General features: G+C 35.3%; 1 protein-coding gene across 3 annotated transcripts in view; it reads left to right on the plus strand.

Moving 5' to 3' along the window:
- The window catches only part of ASCC3 (activating signal cointegrator 1 complex subunit 3), a 334,404-nt gene that overhangs the window by 224,282 nt on the left and 87,713 nt on the right, over positions 1–22,409 (plus strand). For all 3 annotated transcript variants that reach the window (XM_060030178.1, XM_060030179.1, XM_060030180.2), the window contains 4 exons: positions 1,469–1,611; positions 17,304–17,441; positions 17,528–17,648; positions 18,582–18,714. In XM_060030178.1, coding sequence (XP_059886161.1) covers positions 1,469–1,611; positions 17,304–17,441; positions 17,528–17,648; positions 18,582–18,714 — 535 coding nt within the window. The remainder of the gene's footprint in view (positions 1–1,468; positions 1,612–17,303; positions 17,442–17,527; positions 17,649–18,581; positions 18,715–22,409) is intronic.

A 22,409-nucleotide genomic window follows, 5' to 3' on the forward strand; every position in this document is an offset into this window, starting at 1 on the left:
AATGAACAATAAATCTGTCGTGAGCTGTTCAGCCACACCTGTTCTTGCAGCAGCAAAAATCCATTAAATGTTGAGGTTTTAAAAAGAGGCAAATTCATTCATGGTTATGTGTACAAATGATACCAATATTGTACTAATATGTGTATTTTAAACGTTGTATCTCTAATATGATTTATCAAAGCATTACCATTTGTATTCTATAAATTCTGATAAACTGTGTGTTCATTTTTCATAGTATGTATTGTAGATTGCTTATATTTATTTAAGGAATGGCTGATTGCAAACCAGTGATTGAAATGAAGCATTTTGTGTTATGTTATGTAAATAACCTATACCTGCACTTCTCTAGATATGGCATAAGTACAGTAACTGTCCTTGTAAACTATTTATTATACCTGTAGTGGATCACTATATTTCTTTCAGTTTAGATTTACGATTTTGTGATAGCTTTATTTCTCACTCTTAGGGTATAAATATAGTCAAAGTCCTGTCAACATTTCCATTTATGAACCTTGTTTTTTAGCCCATAAAAAGAAATTCTGCAGTTCACATTTCAAACAAGATATTACAAGGAGGTTGAACTTTTTATATAAAATAAAAGTTTTTAGTAACTCTGTTTTAAGAGACCTGTGTACACCTAAGTATAAATTCTACTTGTGCCATCGTATCAGCATTTTGGAGCCTATGCATAGCAAAGAAACCTCAACTCCAATTAGGTCAAATGATTTATGTGGCTCTTTAAGTAATATTTTCAGTCTTATTACCCAGTTTTCAAATTACTCATCTTCCGTGTGTCTACTCCCTATGTTTCGTCACTCAGATATAGATTCAAGCATGGTATTCTTTTGAGCTTTCTTCTGCATTCTCTTATCTTCCCTCTTGAAATCTTACACATATGTTTTTAGAAAAAACAGAAGGAAGACATTCTTCTGACTAATTTATTGATACAAACTCTCTAACTTTTTCTATCTACTGGCAACAGGACAAAAATAAAAGGAATTTTTTGTGGCTTTTCTTCACCACCCGCCCCAGGACTTGACTCTCTCTTCAGACCCCAGGACCGATTAACTGTGGAATATCACTGCTCAGGCAAGCAGAAGCACAACTCAGAAATAGAAAACCCCACCTAAGATTTAGTATCCATATACAGCTATTAATGGAGAGTCGGCTTTTAAGTCTCCTTCCTTGGCAGTTCACAACAGAACTGGGAGTCGAGATAGGTCAGTCTTCCCTGTCCTAGGCAGAATACTCCCCTGAGCAGAGGCAGCTACCTTTCCTTCCCTATCATTTCTCCAATATGCTGTCAGATCCAGGTAGTAGCTCAAATAATGCTATACTTCATGACCAAATCATGAATTCAATTAAATCATTTACACCATTAGTTTTCATGTGTCCATTTGATGTCCTGATGAAATTCCGATTCTGGTATAAGTGGCTTACCATTGTATTTTCCACAACTTTTCAACAGCAATTAGAAGCCATTCTCCAGCCAAACCTGTTCTGATATTTGTCTCATCAAGACGTCAAACCCGTCTTACTGCTTTGGAATTGATAGCCTTTCTGGCTACTGAAGAAGATCCAAAGCAGTGGTTGAATATGGATGAAAGAGAGGTAAGCAGCATATTTTATTTCTACTTCTTTTACATGTCAAATTAGTTTGTATTGTAGTATAATGGAAATTACGCATATAAGTATGTTTAATTTTAATCTGTATTAAAAGTTTCATATAACATTACAGAAATTTGGGGAAAAGATAGAGAAAATGCATAAATACTGCCACCTTAAAGCTATTAATATTTTCATGGATTTTCTTCCAGTATTTTTCCACTAAATATTATTTTTACATCATATTTATTCCTGTATTTTTCCCTTTAACATCATCACCTATGCATATTTTAATATTCAGCTAAGATTTCTCTAATATTTGAGTGTTCACTGCCCTCATGGAACTTATAATCAATTTTGGAAAATTAACTTTTTATAAACTATATAACATGACCATTTTTGAAAATTTAGAAAACACTGATAAGTATGTGAAAATTAAAAACCTGTTGTTATCCTTTAAGTAATAACCATCATTAAATTCTTTTATGTCTATATAATAATATTCTATTATGTGGCTATTCCATTGTATTTTTCTCCTATAATTAAATAATTATGTATCTTTATTATTATAAGTTTTTCTTTGTTAGAATTATTTCCTCAGTATAAAGTTCTAAGGTTAACATCAATGGGTCAGATAATGTGGACATTCTTATAGCTTTTCATATACACTGATAATTACTTTCCAAAAGGGCAATAGTAATTGTGGTTATCACTATTGATGTATGAATTGTCAGCAGTATATGAGAGTAACAGTTTCACTACATCCTCATTTGTCGTAATTTATTGTTATACATAAAATGTCTCTTGTTGCTTTAGTGTTTATGTGTGCCTTAATTTTTTTGTGGTTGAACTTTTTTTTAATATATATTTGTTTAATTTTTTTCTTTTTTGTCCCTTCATTCCTTTGGGCTTTTATCTGTTGCAGTACAGCAGTTTTTCTTATAGACTTGTGTGGGGGCCTTACCAAATTAAAATACCACACACACACACACACACACTCTCCCCTAAAACTATACAAGTTTACCTTGGAGATATTGTAGATTGGGTTCAAAACCATTGCAATAAAGCAAACCTTGCAATAAAGCAAATCACACGAAATTTTTGGTTTCCTAGATCATAACAAAAGTTATATTTGCACTATACTATAGTCAGTTAAGAGTGCAATAGCATTATGTCTTAAAAGAATGTACATACCTTAATATAAAAAGACTGTATTGCTAAAAAACGCTAACCATCATCTGAGCCTTCAGTAGTCGTAGTAGTGACATCAAAGATCACTGATCACAGCTCATTGTAGCAAATATAGTAATGATGAAAAAGTTTGAAACATTGAGAGAACTTCCAAAATGTGACACAGAGACATGAAGTGAGCAAATGTTGTTGAAAAAATGGTGTTCATAGACTTGCTCAATGTAGAGTTGCCAGAAACCTTCAATTTGTAAAAAAAAAACACAATATCTGCAAAACACAGTAAAATGAGGTATGCCTTATGATGTCACTTCTTTCCATGTATATGTATTGATTATATATATGTATTAATCTTTCATCTACTTTATTAGTAAATTTTGGTAGTTCACTGAATGTCATTTATCTTAGTTGTTTTTTCGAATAGCAGTTTTTGCATTTTATGTGATACAATCTGTTTATATGGGCTTTGTGATTCCTTCTAATACTTCTAAACGTAGGTATACCTCCTCCCCTCCATAGATTTGTAGACAGTGATTTTTCTTTTCTAATACTTTTCCAGTTTTTTAAAATGTGCTCCTAGTTGGAGTTATGATGAAAAAATAGTTGATATCAGTAATAAAACTGTTGCATTGTCCTTCTCCCTGCACACCTCCCCTGTCTCATCTCACGCAGCCTGAAGAACAGTAAACATGCTGCTCCTAGCCCACTAGTGTCAGTGTCAACAGTCACATATTTCTCCCCTTCCACATCTCATGACTCATTTAGGGTTGGTACCCCTGTTGGATGGTACTGTGTATATTATGGTCATACATTAACTAATATTAGTTAACTAATAATAGTTAATATTTCAAAGCGTTCTTGCATAGGACCGCAGATGACCCCCAAATTAGCTTCATATAAAAGATATCACATGACTCCATGAAGTAGAGTGAAAGTTATCATTTTATCTTTTAAGTTTCATCATTAGTTCCTTACTGTGACTTGTAGGCATATACAAGGTGTATAATTCAAGATCATTTAAAATCAAAATAATTTTGTCAAATGTTCCTTGTCCTGTGTTATTTAATTATTGCGCCCAAATAATCACCCTGTTTTGTCTAAACAGTATCTTGACTTAGAAGGCAAATGCTGAAAAATAGTTGTATGGAATATTGACAGTTTAGTTTATGTGCAGCATCTATCTAGGCTTAGTTTTGTTTTTTGTTTTTGTTTTCTTCTTGTGTCTTATCCCTAACAGTGTTCCTAATGGAGACTTTTCTTAGAAGTCAAGGTGCAAGGTACCTACTTATTGAATCCATTTTGGGATGTTTGCTCATATATATAAGAGCTGGGCCTTTAGCACATATGTGACTCACAGGAACCTCAAATGTGAACCTCATGTGCTCTCCCCAACTATAGTACAACTCTACTATTCTTTATTTTTTTATTTTAAGGTATGAGACCTAAGGAATTCTGGACAGCTCAGCCATTATATGGAACTACCTCTCTGTTTTGTTTTGTTTCGTTTTTATTTAACCCAAGAATCTATCACCAAGGCTCATTAGAAACCATAGAATTTACGTGCATGGTTTCTGCTGTTTCATAGACTTTCATTGCTAAGGTAGGACAGTTAGAAATTGCCACTTCTGCACATTTTGTTTCACTAAGCCCATCTCAAGAATAAGACAACCCAGGCTTTGTTTTTATTCCTGTCTCTAAAAGCAATCACCTTTAAAATCAAAATTTCCGAGGGTTTATAACCAATTATTATGCAAATTCATTCTGATTATACCAAAACCTCCTATAAAGCAGGTGTTTCCGTGCGTTGTTGAATCCCCTAAATAATTAAATTAGGAGGACTTTTTAGCACTTTAATTTTGTAAGAGTTATTTTCTGTAATATCTGGGGCTAGACACTTGGTGACGATTCCTATTGCTGCTCCTTGGACAGTGTCAGGTTGGTGTTCTGTGGTAGGTCATGAGTACTCTGGTTAGGACTCTAGTGTTGACAACTTGATCATTCAAGGAGGCAGAGTAAGCATGGGAGCAGTTATCCTGGCAGCTGTGAAGCAGGGTGCTTGTGGAAGAGGGTTGCATCAAAGTCATTCTGAAACTGAATGGTGTGAAGTCAGAAAGTGTCCCTAGATGTGGAGGTGGGAGGGGAGAGGTTCAGTGGGGGAGTAAAGAAAGCCAGGGCAAATCTGAAGAGGCTGGAGAAAGAGAATGTGACCAAGGAAGAATATATGTGTTGTATTTTGTTTCTCAGCAAAGACAAAAGGAGTTGTCCATCTAACTTTTTAACCCAGTAAAGTCTCTTTACTTTACCTAAAGTAAAGTATTAGGAAGCAGATCCTCTTCAAGTGGATCACTGATATGAAATCATACTGCAGAATGAGAAAACCCCAAAAGTAATGCCCTTTCGTATTTGCCATTATGAAGACTTCTTGCACTGATTTCAAAAGTTTGTGGGCATGTGCTGCCCTGTCTCTTGAATTCTCAGTTGGACAGCCACCACTTCCACCATTAACCTCAAACTATTGTTGGGCTTTTGCCTCACTCTGTCAAGCTTCAGTTTCAAGACAGAAACATCTGAATGCCTGAACTTCAATCTCTAGCATGCAGCAGGAATAGGGAATATCTTCTTCGCTTTGGCCTCTACTGAGGGATTTTCAGATACTGGCTGTCTATAAACAGTGTAGGTACAAGTAGTGAAGGTTCACTATAGTCTATTATTTGTACAAACTCACTGATACACAGTCTCTCCAAACCTACACTTAAAAAAACAAATTTCTTCTAACAATGCAATTCTCCCTCATATAACCAAAATCCACTCATCCCTCCCCAAGGGGGGCAACTGAAAATTTCATCATTAAATCCATTAATCCTAGATCTCTTGACTATATCCAGTCACCCTCTGGTTCTTTGGCAATCCTCTCTCAATATTCTCTAGCCAATGGACTAAATGATAAAGTTGCCCACAATTAACACATGCTATATTCAACAGTAGAGGATAGGGAGAGGAAAGAGAAATGAAATTAGTTAAAATATGTAACATATTGTTAGTTAAAATATGTTAGTGCAGGGCTTCCCTGGTGGCACAGTGGTTAAGAATCCACCTGCCAATGCAGAGGACACGGGTTCGAGCCCTGGTCCGGGAAGATCCCACATGCTGCGGAACACCTAAGCCCATGCGCCACAACTACTGAGCCTGTGCTCTAGAGCCCATGAGCCACAACTACTGAGCCCATGTGCCACAACTACTGAAGCCCGCACGCCTAGAGCCCGTGCTCCGCAACAAGAGAAGCCACCACAATGAGAAGTCCATGCACCGCGACAAAAAGTAGCCCCCACTCGCCACAACTAGAGAAAGCCCACGCAGAGCAATGAAGACCCAATGCAGCCAAAAAAATAAAATAAATAAATTTTAAAATAAAGAAAGAAATAAAATATGTTAGTACATATATGAGATAGCAAGGGTAGAGACCACAGTGTTTGTTTCTGCAACTGATTGGGGAGCTAAAAAGATATTTGTGGTTTATTTTCTCTGCTATCCATCACCTGTACACTTCTTCAACCAGCCCCTAAGCTAATTACGATTCTCTATCCAGTGGAGTTACCAAAACCCACATTACTGAGACACTGGAAATTGGATGTTCATATATGCTTAGTATATAGGGTTTTTTAGAACTTCGATTTATTTTCCAAATGTGAGAAGATTTCTCTGAGGTCCATTCAGAGTTTTCCTTCCCCTTATTGTATAGCAGTAGCCCAGTTTTTCCATCAGGGTCAGTCACCTAAACTACACCAGGACCATATTTTCCTTGCTCACCCTGTAGCATAAGGGCCTCAAATGGCCCTGTGGCTGTTTCAGCTTCCAAGTAAATTGTTACATCCCTTGGATATTGTCTGTAAACTAGAAGAGCTAGAGGTGTAGGGAAAGGAAACAAAAAATTTCCAAGTGGTTTATTAGCTATGTTTGCCGAAGACATCGGCACACACTGACTACTTGGTTCCTGGAACTGTATGTTCTGGCAGTGAGAGAAGTAGTATCATTTAATGATTGCGTAGTTCAGAGCATACACCTTATCCTACAAAATAACACCCCAACCTTGCCAAAGTAGTGTATCTCAGCTGCCACTCAGTCATTAATCTATAAAACCTGCTCTTTCTGGGTAATGAGAGACATAATAGGAACAGTGGATCCCATGGCGTCCATTGTCTTAATCTTTCTCTATGATGTGAACTCTTCAGTCAGAAAAATTATCATACAGGATATCATGAAGATGTATAAAGCATTCAGTAATCCTACCATTGAAGCCACTGGCAGGACATGATGGGCAGGATAGGAGAATCAAAATCTGTAGTGTCCATTCTAGACATCATCTCAAATAGATGTCCCCTCTGTGATAGAAAGGGTCCAGTGTAACTCCCTTACCACCGGACAGCTGTCTGTTCCCATGGCGAAGGTACTTATAATGGGCCCAGGGTTGTCTGCGTTGGTGGCATATGGGGCACTGAGCGGTGGCAGTAGTGGGTCGGCCTGAGGAAGAGGAAGTCCATGCTTAGCCCAGGCAGAGTTTCATCTCTTCCACCGTGGAGCCACTTAGTACGTGAAACCATTGCACAAAGACCTGGGGTCTGGGCGGGAAGCTGCTGGGTACCCTCAGATGCCCACTTGACCGTTAACAGCATTTTCCACACTGCTGTTAACTTTTTGGTAAACATCTTCATGGGATATAGGTAGCTGTTTGTTCTAGCACCATTCTAAAAGTTCATCTACATAAAACTTCTGCCTTTCTTGCCACTTGTCTTCCAATAGCACTCTTGCCAAGCTCCTGACCATTTGGCTAATCCAGTAACTACAGAGCAAAGATAGATCATCAGTTTGCATCATCTCTACTTTGTAGGAAAGTGACAAGGAAATACATAACACTCAACTTTTACTCCTTTGCTTAGAGTCATCCGTGAAAGGACCATAATACCACATCAGTGTACTTCTTATGGTGCCACAATCTTGTTCAAAGCCATTTGGAATTTGGAATTTTTTCCCCCTCAGTCAATTTGACATAAGAAATACCCCATGGGGCCTAGGTACATAGGTTGAAGTCGGGATAGTATGGCAGGAATAGGCACACACATGGAGGGTTCATGGATCACCTTTCATGATATTCTTCCATCAGCTCCTTTTATTTCTAATAATGATGAGTGCTGCTAGATAGCTCAGATAACATCCAGTTCGTGATCAGCACCTTCAGTTGCAAGGTTACCTGGTATTACATAGTCAGGAATTCTTTCTCTCCCCGCTCAAAAATATCCATTAAATAATCCTCTAACTTAAATCAATAGGTAGCTCTTAAGAGAATTTGTAAAGTATTCATTTATTTAACATATATTTATTGAATGTCTACAACTTACCAAGCACTGTGTGTTAGCCTTACTGATCCCAAATCTCAAAGAGCTTAAGTGAAGAAAGTAGAAATTTTAAAATATATGCATGATTAAATAAATAAGGTGATATCAAATTTTGAAAATTGTATGGAAGAAACCAATAAGAAATGGAATAGAATAGGGGAATGGGAGGCTTCTTTAAATAGATTAGTCAGAGAAGACTTCTCTAAAGAGATGACATTTAAGCTGAGCACCAAAGCATAAGAACAAGCTGGCTACACAAAGAGAGAAGATAACCGCGTTTCAGGTGAAGGGACAGCATGTTAAAGGAACAGTGAGCAGATCGGTTGAGCTGGAGCCGCATAAGCAGGAGGAGGGTGCTACAAGTTACACTTGAGAGACAGGCAGGAGCCAGCTCATGCAAGGCCATAGCCCCATGGTTAAGGAGCTTGGATTTTTATTCTAAGTACTATGGGAAGACAGTCATTTTTTCATTTATTAGACCAACATTTATTGAGCTCCTTCTGTGTGTCAGGTGTCAGGTAAAGTTCCTGCCCTATGGAATTAACATTCTAGTGGGAGTGATAGCTAATAAGCAAGTATGTCAAGTTGTAATAATTCACATGGGGGAAAAAAATAAGCAAGTTAAAGGGAATAGGGAACGCCAAAGATGGTAGTGGAATGTTGTACATTAATACAAGTTGAGAAGGCCTCCCTGATGAAGGTACCTTTGAACAAAGGACTGAAGGAATCAAGGAAGCAAACTAAGCAGGTATCTGAGGGAGGAGTGTTCCAGGGCATTAAAGGTTTTAAGCTAAACAAATTACATACCCCAATTTACATTTTAAGATCACTTTTGCTGCTTAGTAGAAAATGGATTGAAGTGGAAGTAAGCATGGAATTAACGATGGTGGTGACCTAGGGGCCACCTAGAGCGGTAACAGTGGGAATGAAAAAATATATTTGGGGCTAGATGCAATAGGACTTTCTAATAGATGAGAAATGGAGATTCAAGAACTGAAAAGAATCAAGAATGGTGCCCCAGTTATTAACCCTAAACATCTGAGTAAATAATAGCGTCATTTATTGAAATGGGGAGAACCGAGACTGTAGGATAGAGAGGAAGGAGGAGACAGATTTAGGATGGAGAGAGACAGACGGAGAAGACAGATCTGAGCTTAAAAAAAAAAAAAAAAGGAAAGAAAAGAAAAGAAAATTATATTTTGGACATGTTAATTTGTATCTCCAAGACTTTCAAGTGGAGATCTCAAGGCAGTTAAATGTCGGAAGTCTGTAAAACCCACAGAGGATGTGAGATATATGAACTTGGGAGCATCTGCAAGCCTTTAAACCCAGGTGAGCACCTGAGACCCTCGGATAGAGAGGGTGGAGATCAAAAAGCAGGCCTGAGGGACTCTCTCATTGTGAGCTTAGGTAGAAAATGAGCTGGCAACGAACCCTGAGAAAGCAGTGCCAGTGAGGAAACACAGTGTCCTAGAACACTGTAGACAGGAGGGGTTCGTGAAGGAAGGAGTGCTTGACTACATCAGATGTTAATGGGAGCTGAGTGAGATGAGAGCAGAGAAACACCGGTGGGATTTAGCACTTGGACATCTTGGACGAACTTGGCAAGTAGGGTCAGTGACATGTTGTGAACATAAGCCAGTTTGGAAGGAGTTGAGGGATAAATGGGTGGGAGGGGAAGGAAATGGAAGCAAATAGCATATACAGCTCCTTCTAGAAGCTTTTCTATGTAATTTAATTAGTTATAATTTAGTGCCTAACAAGTGTGGTTCATTGGCTTCTGCCAAATAACTCTGCAATCTGGTTTGACGTGCAAGGGTGAATGGTGCTGGGATCTGGATGGTTGCCAACCTGCTTGGAAAGATAAAAGAGCAGAGGGAACACCCTTTCTTCTGAGCGGGTTTACTGATTGAAAACTCAGAATACTGTGCTTATTTCATCACTCACACCTTGCATGAGATGCATATCTGGGATGGGAAAGCAGAACCCTGGCTGAAGATTAGACTTTATTCTTCAGTCTTACTTATATTCTCCTCAACTCCTCTGTGTGTCTGTCCAATTAGCAGCAGGGCTAACCCTTTCTTCTTCCACACTGTTAAATAAGGTCCAGGTAGCTAAAAGAAAAGCACATCAAAGACAACTAGCTTTTTTCTTTTTTCCCCCCTTACATCCTTACAAGTAGGAATGAATTAAACAGAATCCTACAAGGCTTTTTGCCCTGAAGGTCCTGGACCACAATGTTTGAGTTGTGTTCTAAAGTCTGCGGTACCACGAGAAGGTAGATGCTGGGAAATAATCTGAAGCAGGAAAGGGGATAGCTTTCTGACTGAAGCACGATAGGAAAAGAATCCAGATGTGGATAACATGAAAATCGGAGGAGTATGGAAGACAAGAATTCCTTGGAACATAGTATTGTTAAACCTTGTTAATTCAAATTAATTGGCTAGAAGACTCACACAGATGACACTGAATATAATTAAGGAAATGTGCTAATTATAAATTTACACAATGCTTCAAAGTGAATTAATGAAAAACTGTAGCATAGGTGCACAGGAGGGGCACGTTCATGAAAAGTAGAATTGGTGTTATTTCCGCATGCTTAATACTGAAGGAATTTTTTGATGCTTGAAAATTATTTCATTTTAAGCTAAACATAACTCACCCAACCTCATTACAAGTAAAACCTTCATAGACGTACAAAGATGAACTATAGCCTAGCTTTACACAAAATGATCACAAGTTCAGATTTGGTGGAGTTTCTACTACTGACATTTTACTATAGCTTTCTTTGATTCATTTGCTTTTTCATTCAACATATATATATTGACCTCTTCCTGTAGGTAAGAAGTTAGTACCAGGCTTTGAAAATGGACTTGGAGATTGTTAAAAATCAGAAATTAAGTTGAGTTTAATGTAGGGTAACCACATTTTCAACTTGAACAATCTGTTTTATCAAACTAAAATAGATTTAGGTCATGATACAAAACTCTCACCCAAGTGCTTTCTATTTTGATCAAGCTTCAGACCTCTTAATGACTACCCGATAAAGAAAACTATTAGGCTCAGAATATTAAGTGTCAAAACAGACATTATCTACAGATTTGCTGAACATTGGACATTGAACTGAGTTGGGTCTCATGGAATATTTGTGTAATTAAGAGCAGCTTCAAGATAGGAGACTGTTCTTTTTTATTTTGTCTTAGTTGATATCATATATGTCCTATTGACTAAAGAGGCAAAGCTCTTATTATGCTTAGTAATAATTGCTGTATTTATCAAGTACTTTATAGTTCACTAAAGACTTATCCCATTTAATCATGAACTCTGGGAGGGTCGTTCCTGTTATCCCAATTTTACAGATGCAGAAACTGAAACTTAGAAGAATTAAGTGACTTGCCCAATAGCACAAAGCAAGTAAGCGCAGCGTGGGAGCTCAAAACCAGAGTGGCTGTCTCAGAGTAATGTTCTTTTACTGTCCCGCACAGTAATGGAATCATGGACAACATACTGTCTAGAGAAGATGGAAAAGTCAAAGTAAGGGTGTGTGTCATTTGACGGGGATGCAAGTCAGTAGCTAAAATATCAAATGCAAGCAACCAACAAGAGCTGTGCCGTTCTCAATCATGAAAGGTGATATCTTAGTTTAGAAAAGAATGTTATTTTAAGTATTCTTCATTTTGAGGCGTGGGAGTAGAAATACTCAAATAATAAAGAAAAAATAGATTTGCAAATCATCTGCATAACGTTCCCCAGCTGTGTGAGTCTAGGACATTACTCATTATTTCAACTCTTATCTGTTTTTTGTATACCTTTTAAAACAATGTGGTCCACCCCTAAGTCAAGTGGATGATGTCATTGCTTCAAGTAGTTATTTGAAATATCCCTCATTCATGTGATGATTAGAGGGTGGCATTGTGGTTGAGAGCATGGACTAGAGCCAGGCTTCCTGGGTTCAGTACTGACTTCCCACTGCAAGTGGGATGTTTCACTGCTGAGCCTCATCCTTTAATCTGTGAAAGGATGATAATCTCTCCCCACAAGAGTCTTGCGAGGATTAAATGTATTAGTACATTTAATGTACATAGAACAGGCCTGGAACAGAGTTAAATATTCAATAAATGTTATTACATTGAATAACATCTTTTAAACAGATTCTTTTTGCTGAAAGCACTGGTAAAATTTGGTCATATATTTATAATCTTTTGCTTGTGGTCCTTCACAAATTTAATTCATATTAATATAGTATTTGTTCATTTAAAATTGTGCTACTTTAGAAAATCAATTCTATAATGTCCCTTTTATCAGCTTTCTCTGCATTTTAAAAGCAGAGATGTATAAAAATGTTCTCCAAGAATGTTTTGGAATTTGAACTCACCAGAAATTGAAATAAGCATAAAATGTATACTCAAAAATTACCAATAGCATAGTGAATTAAGTTGAAAACATTAATAAGGAAAAATTTGTAATATCTCAGCCCTATATAGCCCAGTTTTGGTATTTCTATTATTAAGAATCAAGTTAACCTAAAAGCAGACATTGAAAATAGTATTGTGTTTATTTAGCAGACAATAGCAAAGATTTACATGTTATTATTTAGATTTCATTTATATATTTACTTCTCATATAATTGTATTTTTAATCATTTATAAATGTATTTATATATTAACAGTATCATAAATTACTTTGAGGTGTGCTTGTTTTGGGTTTCAGAGGGGGCAGCAAGAGAATATGTTCTGAGGTGTATTGGTAAAGTTTGGAAACTTACTACCTTTAATTAATTTTATTTTTTTCCTATTAGTAGATCAAAAGAATGTTCTAAAGGTTTCTTTCATTTTAGTTTTTCCCCTTCAGTCTGTAGGGTTTATCATAAAAAGTGTATTTTAAGAATAAAAGTAATTATGAGGAAATGTTTTAACTTCATTTAACATCTGTACCAGATGTGATATATTTAATTATTTTTTTAAAAAAGAAAGTCTTTGTAACTTTCATTATTCTTCTGTATGGTACATCTTTTATTGAGTGTTTTATACAATTGATAAGCATTATTCAGTGGCATATGGTCTGAGTCTGATGTGCTTTGAAAAGAGTACAGAGTTCTGATAATGAGGATTCTGTGAAAATGGGAAAACCAGCACAACAGATACGCTTTGAGAAAGTATGGGTTTTTAGCATCTTGAAACAATATATCACACTCAAAGGGACAGAACTGGGCTGCACAATCTGTTAGCTCATTCTTGTCCAATCTGGTCTCCTCCTTTCTTTTGGAGCCAGCATTGTCATCAACTCACTGAATTATATTCTGACTGGAATGTATTTCAGGCACAGAGTAATGTATCTACTTAAATGGAATCCTATCTTTCTACAAAAGCTTTCTGAGTATAATAAATTTAAAATATAAAAAAAATTTCTATTAAGTTAAAGTAATTGGTTCAACAGTTTACATATGTGCCTTCTCCCCCACACCCTAAAGAAAGACCACTGCTTGGAGGAGCATAGGTCTGTTTTTATTTATAATACGGAAAAAAATTTTTGGTTTAACTAACATACAGTCAGACGTATTTCAAGGACCGCTTATCGGAAAGATACCTGCACATTACAGCAGTTGTTCCTTGAACAGAAATGAACTATGGAATTAAAACTTCTTCTATCAAAGTGTTTTAGTTACATGATTATTTGTTTTAAAATTCTATAGCAGCCTTTCTTAACAAGAATTAAGCCTTCATGTCCTAAGACATCCAATGAATGTAATAAATGAACTTTTCTCCTAACCATCTAGAATGGTACTAACTATCCTTGGAAAAATTAAGAAGATGGTAATTCAGATATTTTTTTGTGAGTCTCAGTTCTCTCAGGGAACCAGAATTGAGAAAGACTACTATATAGTACTCAAGGCCACTGAGTCTTTTAACTTGAAGCATAGTGTGTTGTATAAAAGAATTTGGTGTTACTTTAGGGCTATATGTATGTAAAGGATTCAGTGTGATAATCTTTGTAAAGTGATAAGCACAATGCCTGACACATAATAAGTACTCAACAAATAATATCTATTATCATGTTTTAAGCTTTCATTATCCTAAATTCCTGAAAAATTTTGCTTGTGTTATGTTGTTTTGATCCAGATGAAACCTATTTTAAGTGTAGGGATGAAGATGCATATAATCTAATCAAAAATTATATTTTCAAAGTTAAAAAGACTGTCCTTGTAATATTTTATGCTTAATGATTGAATAACATTACTATAAATTTTGCTTTTTTTATGATGTACAAATAATTCAGAATTCATCCACAGTAACAGTGTAATAAATGAAGTTGTTTTCTGTGATTGTCCTCATGAGGATTTTAGGTCATTACCAGTTTAGATAGGCAAATAGTTCTTTTTAATGCATTGATTTATGTGAAAGTGGGGGAAGGGAATGAGAAACAGCCAGGCTTCCCTGATGCGAAAGGACGCGATATTACTGCCTCACCAAACCTCCTGCCACAGGATTCCTCAGCTTTCCTATGGTAAATGGTATGTTATTTTTTGGATATGATTGGCATTGCTGTGGAATACTGCAAATTATACAAGTTGTACATACACACTGCTATTTAAGTTGTGAAACTGAAAAATCACGAAACTAATTGTCAGAGTAAGAATAATGAATTATTCTTGATAGTGTAAATTGAAGATATTTTATGCAGTGAACTATTGAACAAATAAAAGATGATAGGCAGTCACTTGAAAACAGCTAACATAATTTATGAGACAGGACAGTACCTTTCTTTATAGCATGCATTTGTAGTCAGCATTTATATTAATACATTTCCATATTCTTGCTAAACAGATTGTAAAGAAAATAATGCAGGAATATCAGGTGACTGTACTGTGACTATGAAACAGAATGAATTCTTTATACATTGCATTCAATTCAGGAAAGTGGGTAAATAAGATTTCTGATGTGTATGTTATTAAAATATTACCTAGTCTATGCAGTGCTTTTTATACATTAATAATTATTATAAAGCCAAACTCCATCTTTCTTTTTTATTTTTTTTTTTGATTATTGGAGTAAAACAACTTTTTCCCACATAAAAGACTTGGAAAACTTTTCCAACCATTGAAAATAAAATTAGTAAGAATGAAAACAGTTGGAATGCTTCATTATATGAATATGTTTGTCCTTTTTTTTTAATTGGGGTATAATTGATTTACAACGTTGTGTTAGTTTCAGATGTACAGCAAAGTGAATCTGTTATACAAATACATATATCTACTCTTTTTTTAGATCCTTTTCCCGTATAGGCCATTACAGAGTATTGAGTAGAGTTCCCTGTGCTATACAGTAGGCCCTTGTTACTTATCTATTTTATGTATAGTAGTATGTATGTGTCAATCCCAATCTTCCAATTTACCCCTCCCCCCTGAATATGTTTGTCTTATGAATTTTTAACAAAATGGCAGCAGCCACCTGAAGTTTCTCTAGATGGAGATTTTGTGAACTGTTTACTGGTTTATGCAGAGCCAGGAGCATAAGTGTATTGCAGGTATACTTGTGTATATTCGAGGTGATTAATAATAGAAGGCAAAAAGGAAATGAAGTCTGAAAATAATGTCAGTCTTCCAACTTCTATCTCAGTCTTCAGGCATATAATAGTTATACATGTATTGATGCCTACTTCCAAGTTCCTTCTCCACTATTGTTTACTGATGTGGTCATGAAGCTGTTGACATAACTAAAACATGTCCTTCTTCTGAATGCTCATATATTCTCAAACCACTTGGTCTCTGCATTGCTGCCCTCAGGGAGTTGCCCAAAAAGGTTCCCAGGCTGCACCTAGTGTCGTCATCTTCTTTAGGGACAAGTAGAGGTCTATCATTAAGCAGAAAGAGATTGGGTTTTCTGTTTAGTTCTTTACAGGAAGTAAGTTTTGTAAGAAAATAAGATTTGCTGCTTGTTGCCATAAAATCTGTGTTGCATTAAGAATTTTCCATGTAGAATGGAAAGTGATAAAATATTCTGAGAGTATATATGAAATATAAGTTTCAGAAACTGTTTACACATATAAAATTCAATGAGCTAAACTGAGGCTGGAAATGCAATCTGTTTTAAAATGCAAAAACTGGAATGTATAAGAATTCTGAATGCTAAAGTTAGCATTTAAAATAAGTGAGGTAAGGAATTACTTAACCAATATTGCTAGAATAATTAACTATTTAGGAAAAATAAACTTAGATTTCTACCATACTTTCTATTACAAAATTACAAGTTAATTATTTAAATGTAAAAACTATAACAGAAGTTAAAGGAATAGTAGGTGAATATGTATTTGATCTCAAGATGAGGAAAAGTTTTCTAAGCAAAAAAAAAATAAGGGACCAATTTAAAATTTTAAGTCCATAAAGTAAAAAAATTAATAAATAAAATGAAGTACTTATAAAACTGGATGAAAGTTTATACCATGTGATGGACAAGGGGCTGATACCCTTAATACATAAAGAGCTATCACAAACCAATAAGAAAAAGGCTACTCAATAAACGGAAAGATAATTTACCAAAAAGTCAAACAGTAAATATGAAAAGTATTTAACTGAACTGTTGATTAAAGAAATGAGAAGTAAGCAAAAGTATATACCAGTTTGATTTTTTAAATGAAGAAACTGAGGCTCAGAGAAGGTATGTGACTTGCCCCTGGGTCACTAAGTTCAGTGAGAAAGCCTAAATTTGAATGACTACTCTTTGGTAGGATTATGACTGATTTTTCCCATTAATTTTTTGTCTATACTTTCTAAATTTTTATCACTGAGGCAAAAAATAGAGGTCTTTTCTATAACAAGACCAACACAGACACCGAAACGTTTTAGGCAGTATTATAGCATTTTAGTAGTTGTTACTCAATAAGGAGTAATGAGTACAGATTTTTTCCTTGATGCATAAAAATAAAAGGGATAAGGTTTACATTTTAATTAATTTACAGTATACATTCTCACTAAGTAGATATTCTTTTCAACTAATTTAACTTTAATCATAACTGCAGATGGGACCTATATTTTTATGCCCATATAGCATAAGAATTAAAAAAACAAAATGAAAAATGTGAAGCTAATGCACTGACATCTTGTAATTGTGTTTTTATTTGCAGATGGAGAATATCATTGGCACAGTAAGAGATTCCAATCTGAAGCTGACACTTGCTTTCGGAATAGGAATGCATCATGCTGGACTACATGAGAGGGACCGAAAAACAGTAGAGGAACTATTTGTAAATTGTAAAGTTCAGGTAATTTTTTTCCATGAACAGATATTTTAAAGTAAATTAAAAGTTGTATTTTAGTTAGATATAAGATATTATCTTTTATTTTTTAGGTTCTTATTGCTACAAGTACATTAGCCTGGGGTGTAAACTTTCCAGCTCATTTAGTAATTATTAAAGGAACAGAATATTATGATGGAAAAACAAGACGATATGTGGATTTCCCCATTACAGGTAATATTTTTCAATTTTCAAATACATTAAACGTCTATTTTAGCGTTAATAATTTGAATTTGCATGAATTAAATTTTAGAGAATTGGTCACATGTCAGTGATGAACAAATTGTAAATTTTTTGTTTCCAGTAAAAATATTACTCCAAAGTATTAAGCCATTTTATTTACTTTTACTTATCCAGTGTGTTAGTGAATGTCAAAGGCACAAGTAATTGTTTTAAATTTATAAATAGATAAAAGTACTGATTAGTAGGAATTAGTGACTTAATAAGTTATAAGTAAACATTATGTTTAATTTTAAATCTCCCTCAGTAGACATGATATTTCCTACAGGACTTCTAGAACCAAAGCACTTGTTGCTGTAACTTGTACATGAACAGTCTATTAACATATTTTAAAACTTGATAAAAGCATTTTCAGTGAGTTTTGAACAGGAAAATATGCCAAATGTGTATTTCAGCTCAATGAATACATATAAAATCTGTATCATTTCTCAATCATTACTTACCTCAGAGACTCCTGCAGTATAAAAGAAAAATTTTATACAGTGGATGGGAAGAAGAGGAGGCCTAAGTGGATCCGTTATTCATGGGGAAAAATAAGCAAATGACTCTGCTGAAGAGGTTTTCCTGTATAAGAGTTATATAGTTATAACTCTTAAATAGCATTTTTAAACATTTACCTAAAGGAATCTTTGATCTTTCTTACTTTTACACACTGTAAGACTCGTTTGGGGACTCAGTTTTCTATCATAGTGAATTAATTATTTAATTATTAGGGAACTCAGTAGTAGGCATCAGAGAGAGCTTCCCTGGTCTTAAAATACTTTTCTCCCTTTTATTTTGTTGTGTTGTAGAAACATGCTATAATCCATCAATATTTCTTGTGCTACATGCCACACTGCAGAATACCTCTTGTTCTCTTTCTTATAGATGTACTCCAGATGATGGGGCGTGCTGGGAGGCCTCAGTTTGATGACCAAGGCAAAGCTGTAATTCTGGTTCATGACATAAAGAAAGACTTTTACAAAAAATTTCTTTATGAACCTTTCCCTGTAGAGTCAAGGTAAATTTTGCTGTAAATTAATTTAAATGGATTATGTCATAGCAGGTTGATATTTTTGTGCTGACATTGTATTAGATGAAAATCAGTAAAACTTCTAGTTCAAAAGAATTATTTGAAGTGAAACAATATATTTATCACAATAAGACAACATTAAATTGTAATTTTCACTATAAAAGAAAAACACGCTGTTTAAAAGAAGCAGTGAAGGGACTTCCCTGGTGGTGCGGTGGTTAAGAATCCACCTGCCAATGCAGAGGGCATGGGTTCGAGCCCTGATCCAGGAATATCCCACATGCCACGGGGCAACTAAGCCCAGTGTGCCACAACTACTGAGCCTGCACTCTAGAGCCCGCGAGCCACAACTGTGGAGCCCGTGTGCCACAACTACTGAAGCCCACATGCCTAGAGCCCATGCTCTGCAACAAGAGAAGCCACTGCAATGAGAAACCAGTGCACCGCAACGAAGAGTAGCCCCCACTTGCCACAACTAGAGAAAGCCCTCACGCAGCAACAAAGATCCAACGCAGCCAAAAATAAATTAATTACTTAATTAATTTATTTTTAAAAAAAGAAGCAATGAAGTACATTGTTCAGTCACATTGACTCTGGAGCGAGACAACCTGGGCTTATGTTTGAGCTCTCCACCACTTACTTGCTTGATCTTGAGCAAGTTATTTAAATCCTCAATGCCTTAGTGCACTGTCTGTAAGATGGAGATAGCAGCAATACTGGCCATCTCGTAGGGTACTTGTACTGATCAAATGTATCGTGCTTGGAACTGTGTCTGGCACATAGTAAGCATTTAATAAAGTGTTAGTTTGGTGTGTGTTTTTGTAGAATAGTCTATAAATAAATATCCAAAATAAAGGGATTGGTAATGAATAATTTAGGCTAGTGGCCAGTTTCAGAATTATCACATACTTCTTTGTGGATCCAGTAACTACCACCCCTCTGATGAAGTCTTTCCTCATTTTCTCAGCTGAAAATAATCTTTTGTCTGTCAGATTTATACATTTTTCATTCCTAACATTTATCACTTGCTACCTTTTATCATAGTCTTCTTTAATATACTGAATCGCCTTTACCATATTCTAACTGCAAAGGACAAAATATATTTCTAATTTATACTGTAAATAGTTATTGAGTTTTTTACTGTGTTAGAAGTTCTAATGTTCCTTTTTTTTTTAATTTGGAAAATATAAAAACATTTAATATTGTGGGAGATAGCTAACATTGTGCTGAGAGAAAATTTATGACCATAAATATATGTATTTTAAAAGAAACAGTGAAGGGCTTCCCTGGTGGCGCAGTGGTTAAGAATCTGCCTGCCAGTGCAGGGGACACGGGTTCGATCCCTAGCCCAGGAAGATCCCACATGCCACAGAGCAACTAAGTCCGTGCGCCACAACTACTGAGCCTGCAACCTAGAGCCCATGAGCCACAACTACTGATCCCACATGCCAAGAGCCTGTGCTCCGCAACAAGAGAAGCCACGACAATGAGAAGCCCGTGCACCGCAACAAAGAGTAGCCCCCGCTCGCCACAACTAGAGAAAGCCTGCGCACAGCAACAAAGACCCAACACAGGCAAAAATAAAAACAAACAAATAAATAAATAATTTTTAAAAAATAAAAGAAAAAGAGTGAAAAATGAATTATCTGAATATGCATCTCAAGAATTTGAAAAAAAATTAGCAAATTGAACTCAAAGAAAGGAGAAGATAGAAAGATAAGAGAAAGAATTAATGAATTGAAACCAAACATACATTAGAAAAAAATCAACAAAGCCAAAAGTTGGTTCTTTGAAAAGAAGAATAATACTGATAAACCTTTAAGTCTGGTCAAGAGAAAAGAGGGAAGGAACAGCACAATATCAGGATACAAAAGAAATCTAAAAGGTAATAAGATATTATGAAAAAATTTATACAAATTTTAAATTTTAGATCAAATGGTAGAATGCTTTTTTAAAAAAATTACTAAAACTGACACAAAAAGAAATGGAAAATTTAAATAGCCTCTTATCTATCAAAGCAATTGTATCTGAAATTTAAAATCTTTCCACAAAAATTTTCTGACCCAGACATTCCACTAGTGAATTCCTTATAACATTTAAGGAAGCAATTGAACTCATGAAATTGAACACAAACCCTTCCTGTAATAGTCGAAAAGATAGGACTATTTCCCAACTTATTTTATGAGAGTAGAATAACCTTGGTTCTAAAACCTGATAAATTTACAAGAAAGGAATGTAACAGGGCTGTGTCTCTCATGAATATAGATATAGAAATCCTAAATAAAACATGAGTAAATCAAATCTTAACAATGTATAAAAAGATAACATATTACAACTAATTACAATATCAGTGCAAAGATGACTTATTACTTGAAAATAAATGAATATAATTCACCACGTTAGCAGGAAAAGATGAGAAAAATTATATGATTATCTCATAGATATAAAAAAAAGCATTTGGTGAAATTCCATACCCATTAATTATAAAAACTTTTAGCCAACAGGAATATAAGGGAATGTTCTTAATCTGATAAAGAGTCTCTACTAAAAATCTACTGCAAACATCATGATTAATGATTCAGTATTGAAAGCTTTCCCTTTGAGATAGGAAATGATACAGGGATGTTGTTTTCACCACTGCCAGTAAGCGTTGTGCTAGAGATCCAAGCCACTGCATTAAGGTAAAGCAAAGAAATAAAAGTCAAAATATCCTTCTGAGCAAGAGGAGTGACTAAAAAGCATAAAAGGAAGACTTCTGGGGCGCTGGTAATGCTTGATCTTGGTGGTGGTTACACAGATGTGTTCACATTGTGAATATTACTTGAGTTGTACATGTATAATTTATGTAATTTTTTCTATGTGTACTTCAGTAAAAAGTTAATTAAAAGTTTAAAGTTTAAGTTTAAAGTTTAAGTGTACCTTGATATGACTACTATTAATATTTTATTTCTACAGAGTACATATACAGAAGTTATATGTTAACTTCTCTGTTAATGGGCATTTAGAGAGTTTCTAGTTTTTAACGCTTACATATATTGCTGCAGTGAAGTATTTTGCTTCCCTATCCTAACCTATAAATGTTTCCCTATCAGGTGATAATGAAAAAGTGAAATTGCCGGGTCACAGTGATTGTTCAAATAGATATTGGCAAATTGCCCTCCAATTTAGCTATATGGATTTATACTCTGCCACTGGTGACTGGAGAGTAATATCGCAACTTTTTTTTTCATTCAATTTATTATGGCCACTTTCTTATATCCTTAAAAACATCCTTTGCAAAAACTGTTTTTTAATACCTGCATATGTATCATAATTTACATGGCCCTTTCTTTTGTTGGACATTGCTTCCCTTTTTTGTAATTTATGTAAGAAACTGAAATGAACATTTTGTTATGCCAGTCTTTCAACACATCTGATCATCTCTGTATATTCCACAACACCTAGCACATTTATGTCTTATATGACTGAACTTAATATTCACAGAATGAATGAAGGGAATATCCTTGCTCTATCCTAACCATCCCTCCTTTCTTACCAATTCTTTCATCTGCCTCAGTAACTCTTCTCTGCTCTCCAAGGCATATCGTCCCTCGTCTGCTCTTACCTCGGCTCTCATCTTCTCCTCCTGAAAGTTATTAGCTCCCTTCCTGTCAGCCTGTGTTTATTTCCACCTAGCAATTTAT

The sequence above is a fragment of the Delphinus delphis genome, chromosome 14 (assembly GCF_949987515.2).
Source record: "Delphinus delphis chromosome 14, mDelDel1.2, whole genome shotgun sequence".
In the NCBI taxonomy this organism is placed as follows: domain Eukaryota; kingdom Metazoa; phylum Chordata; class Mammalia; order Artiodactyla; family Delphinidae; genus Delphinus; species Delphinus delphis.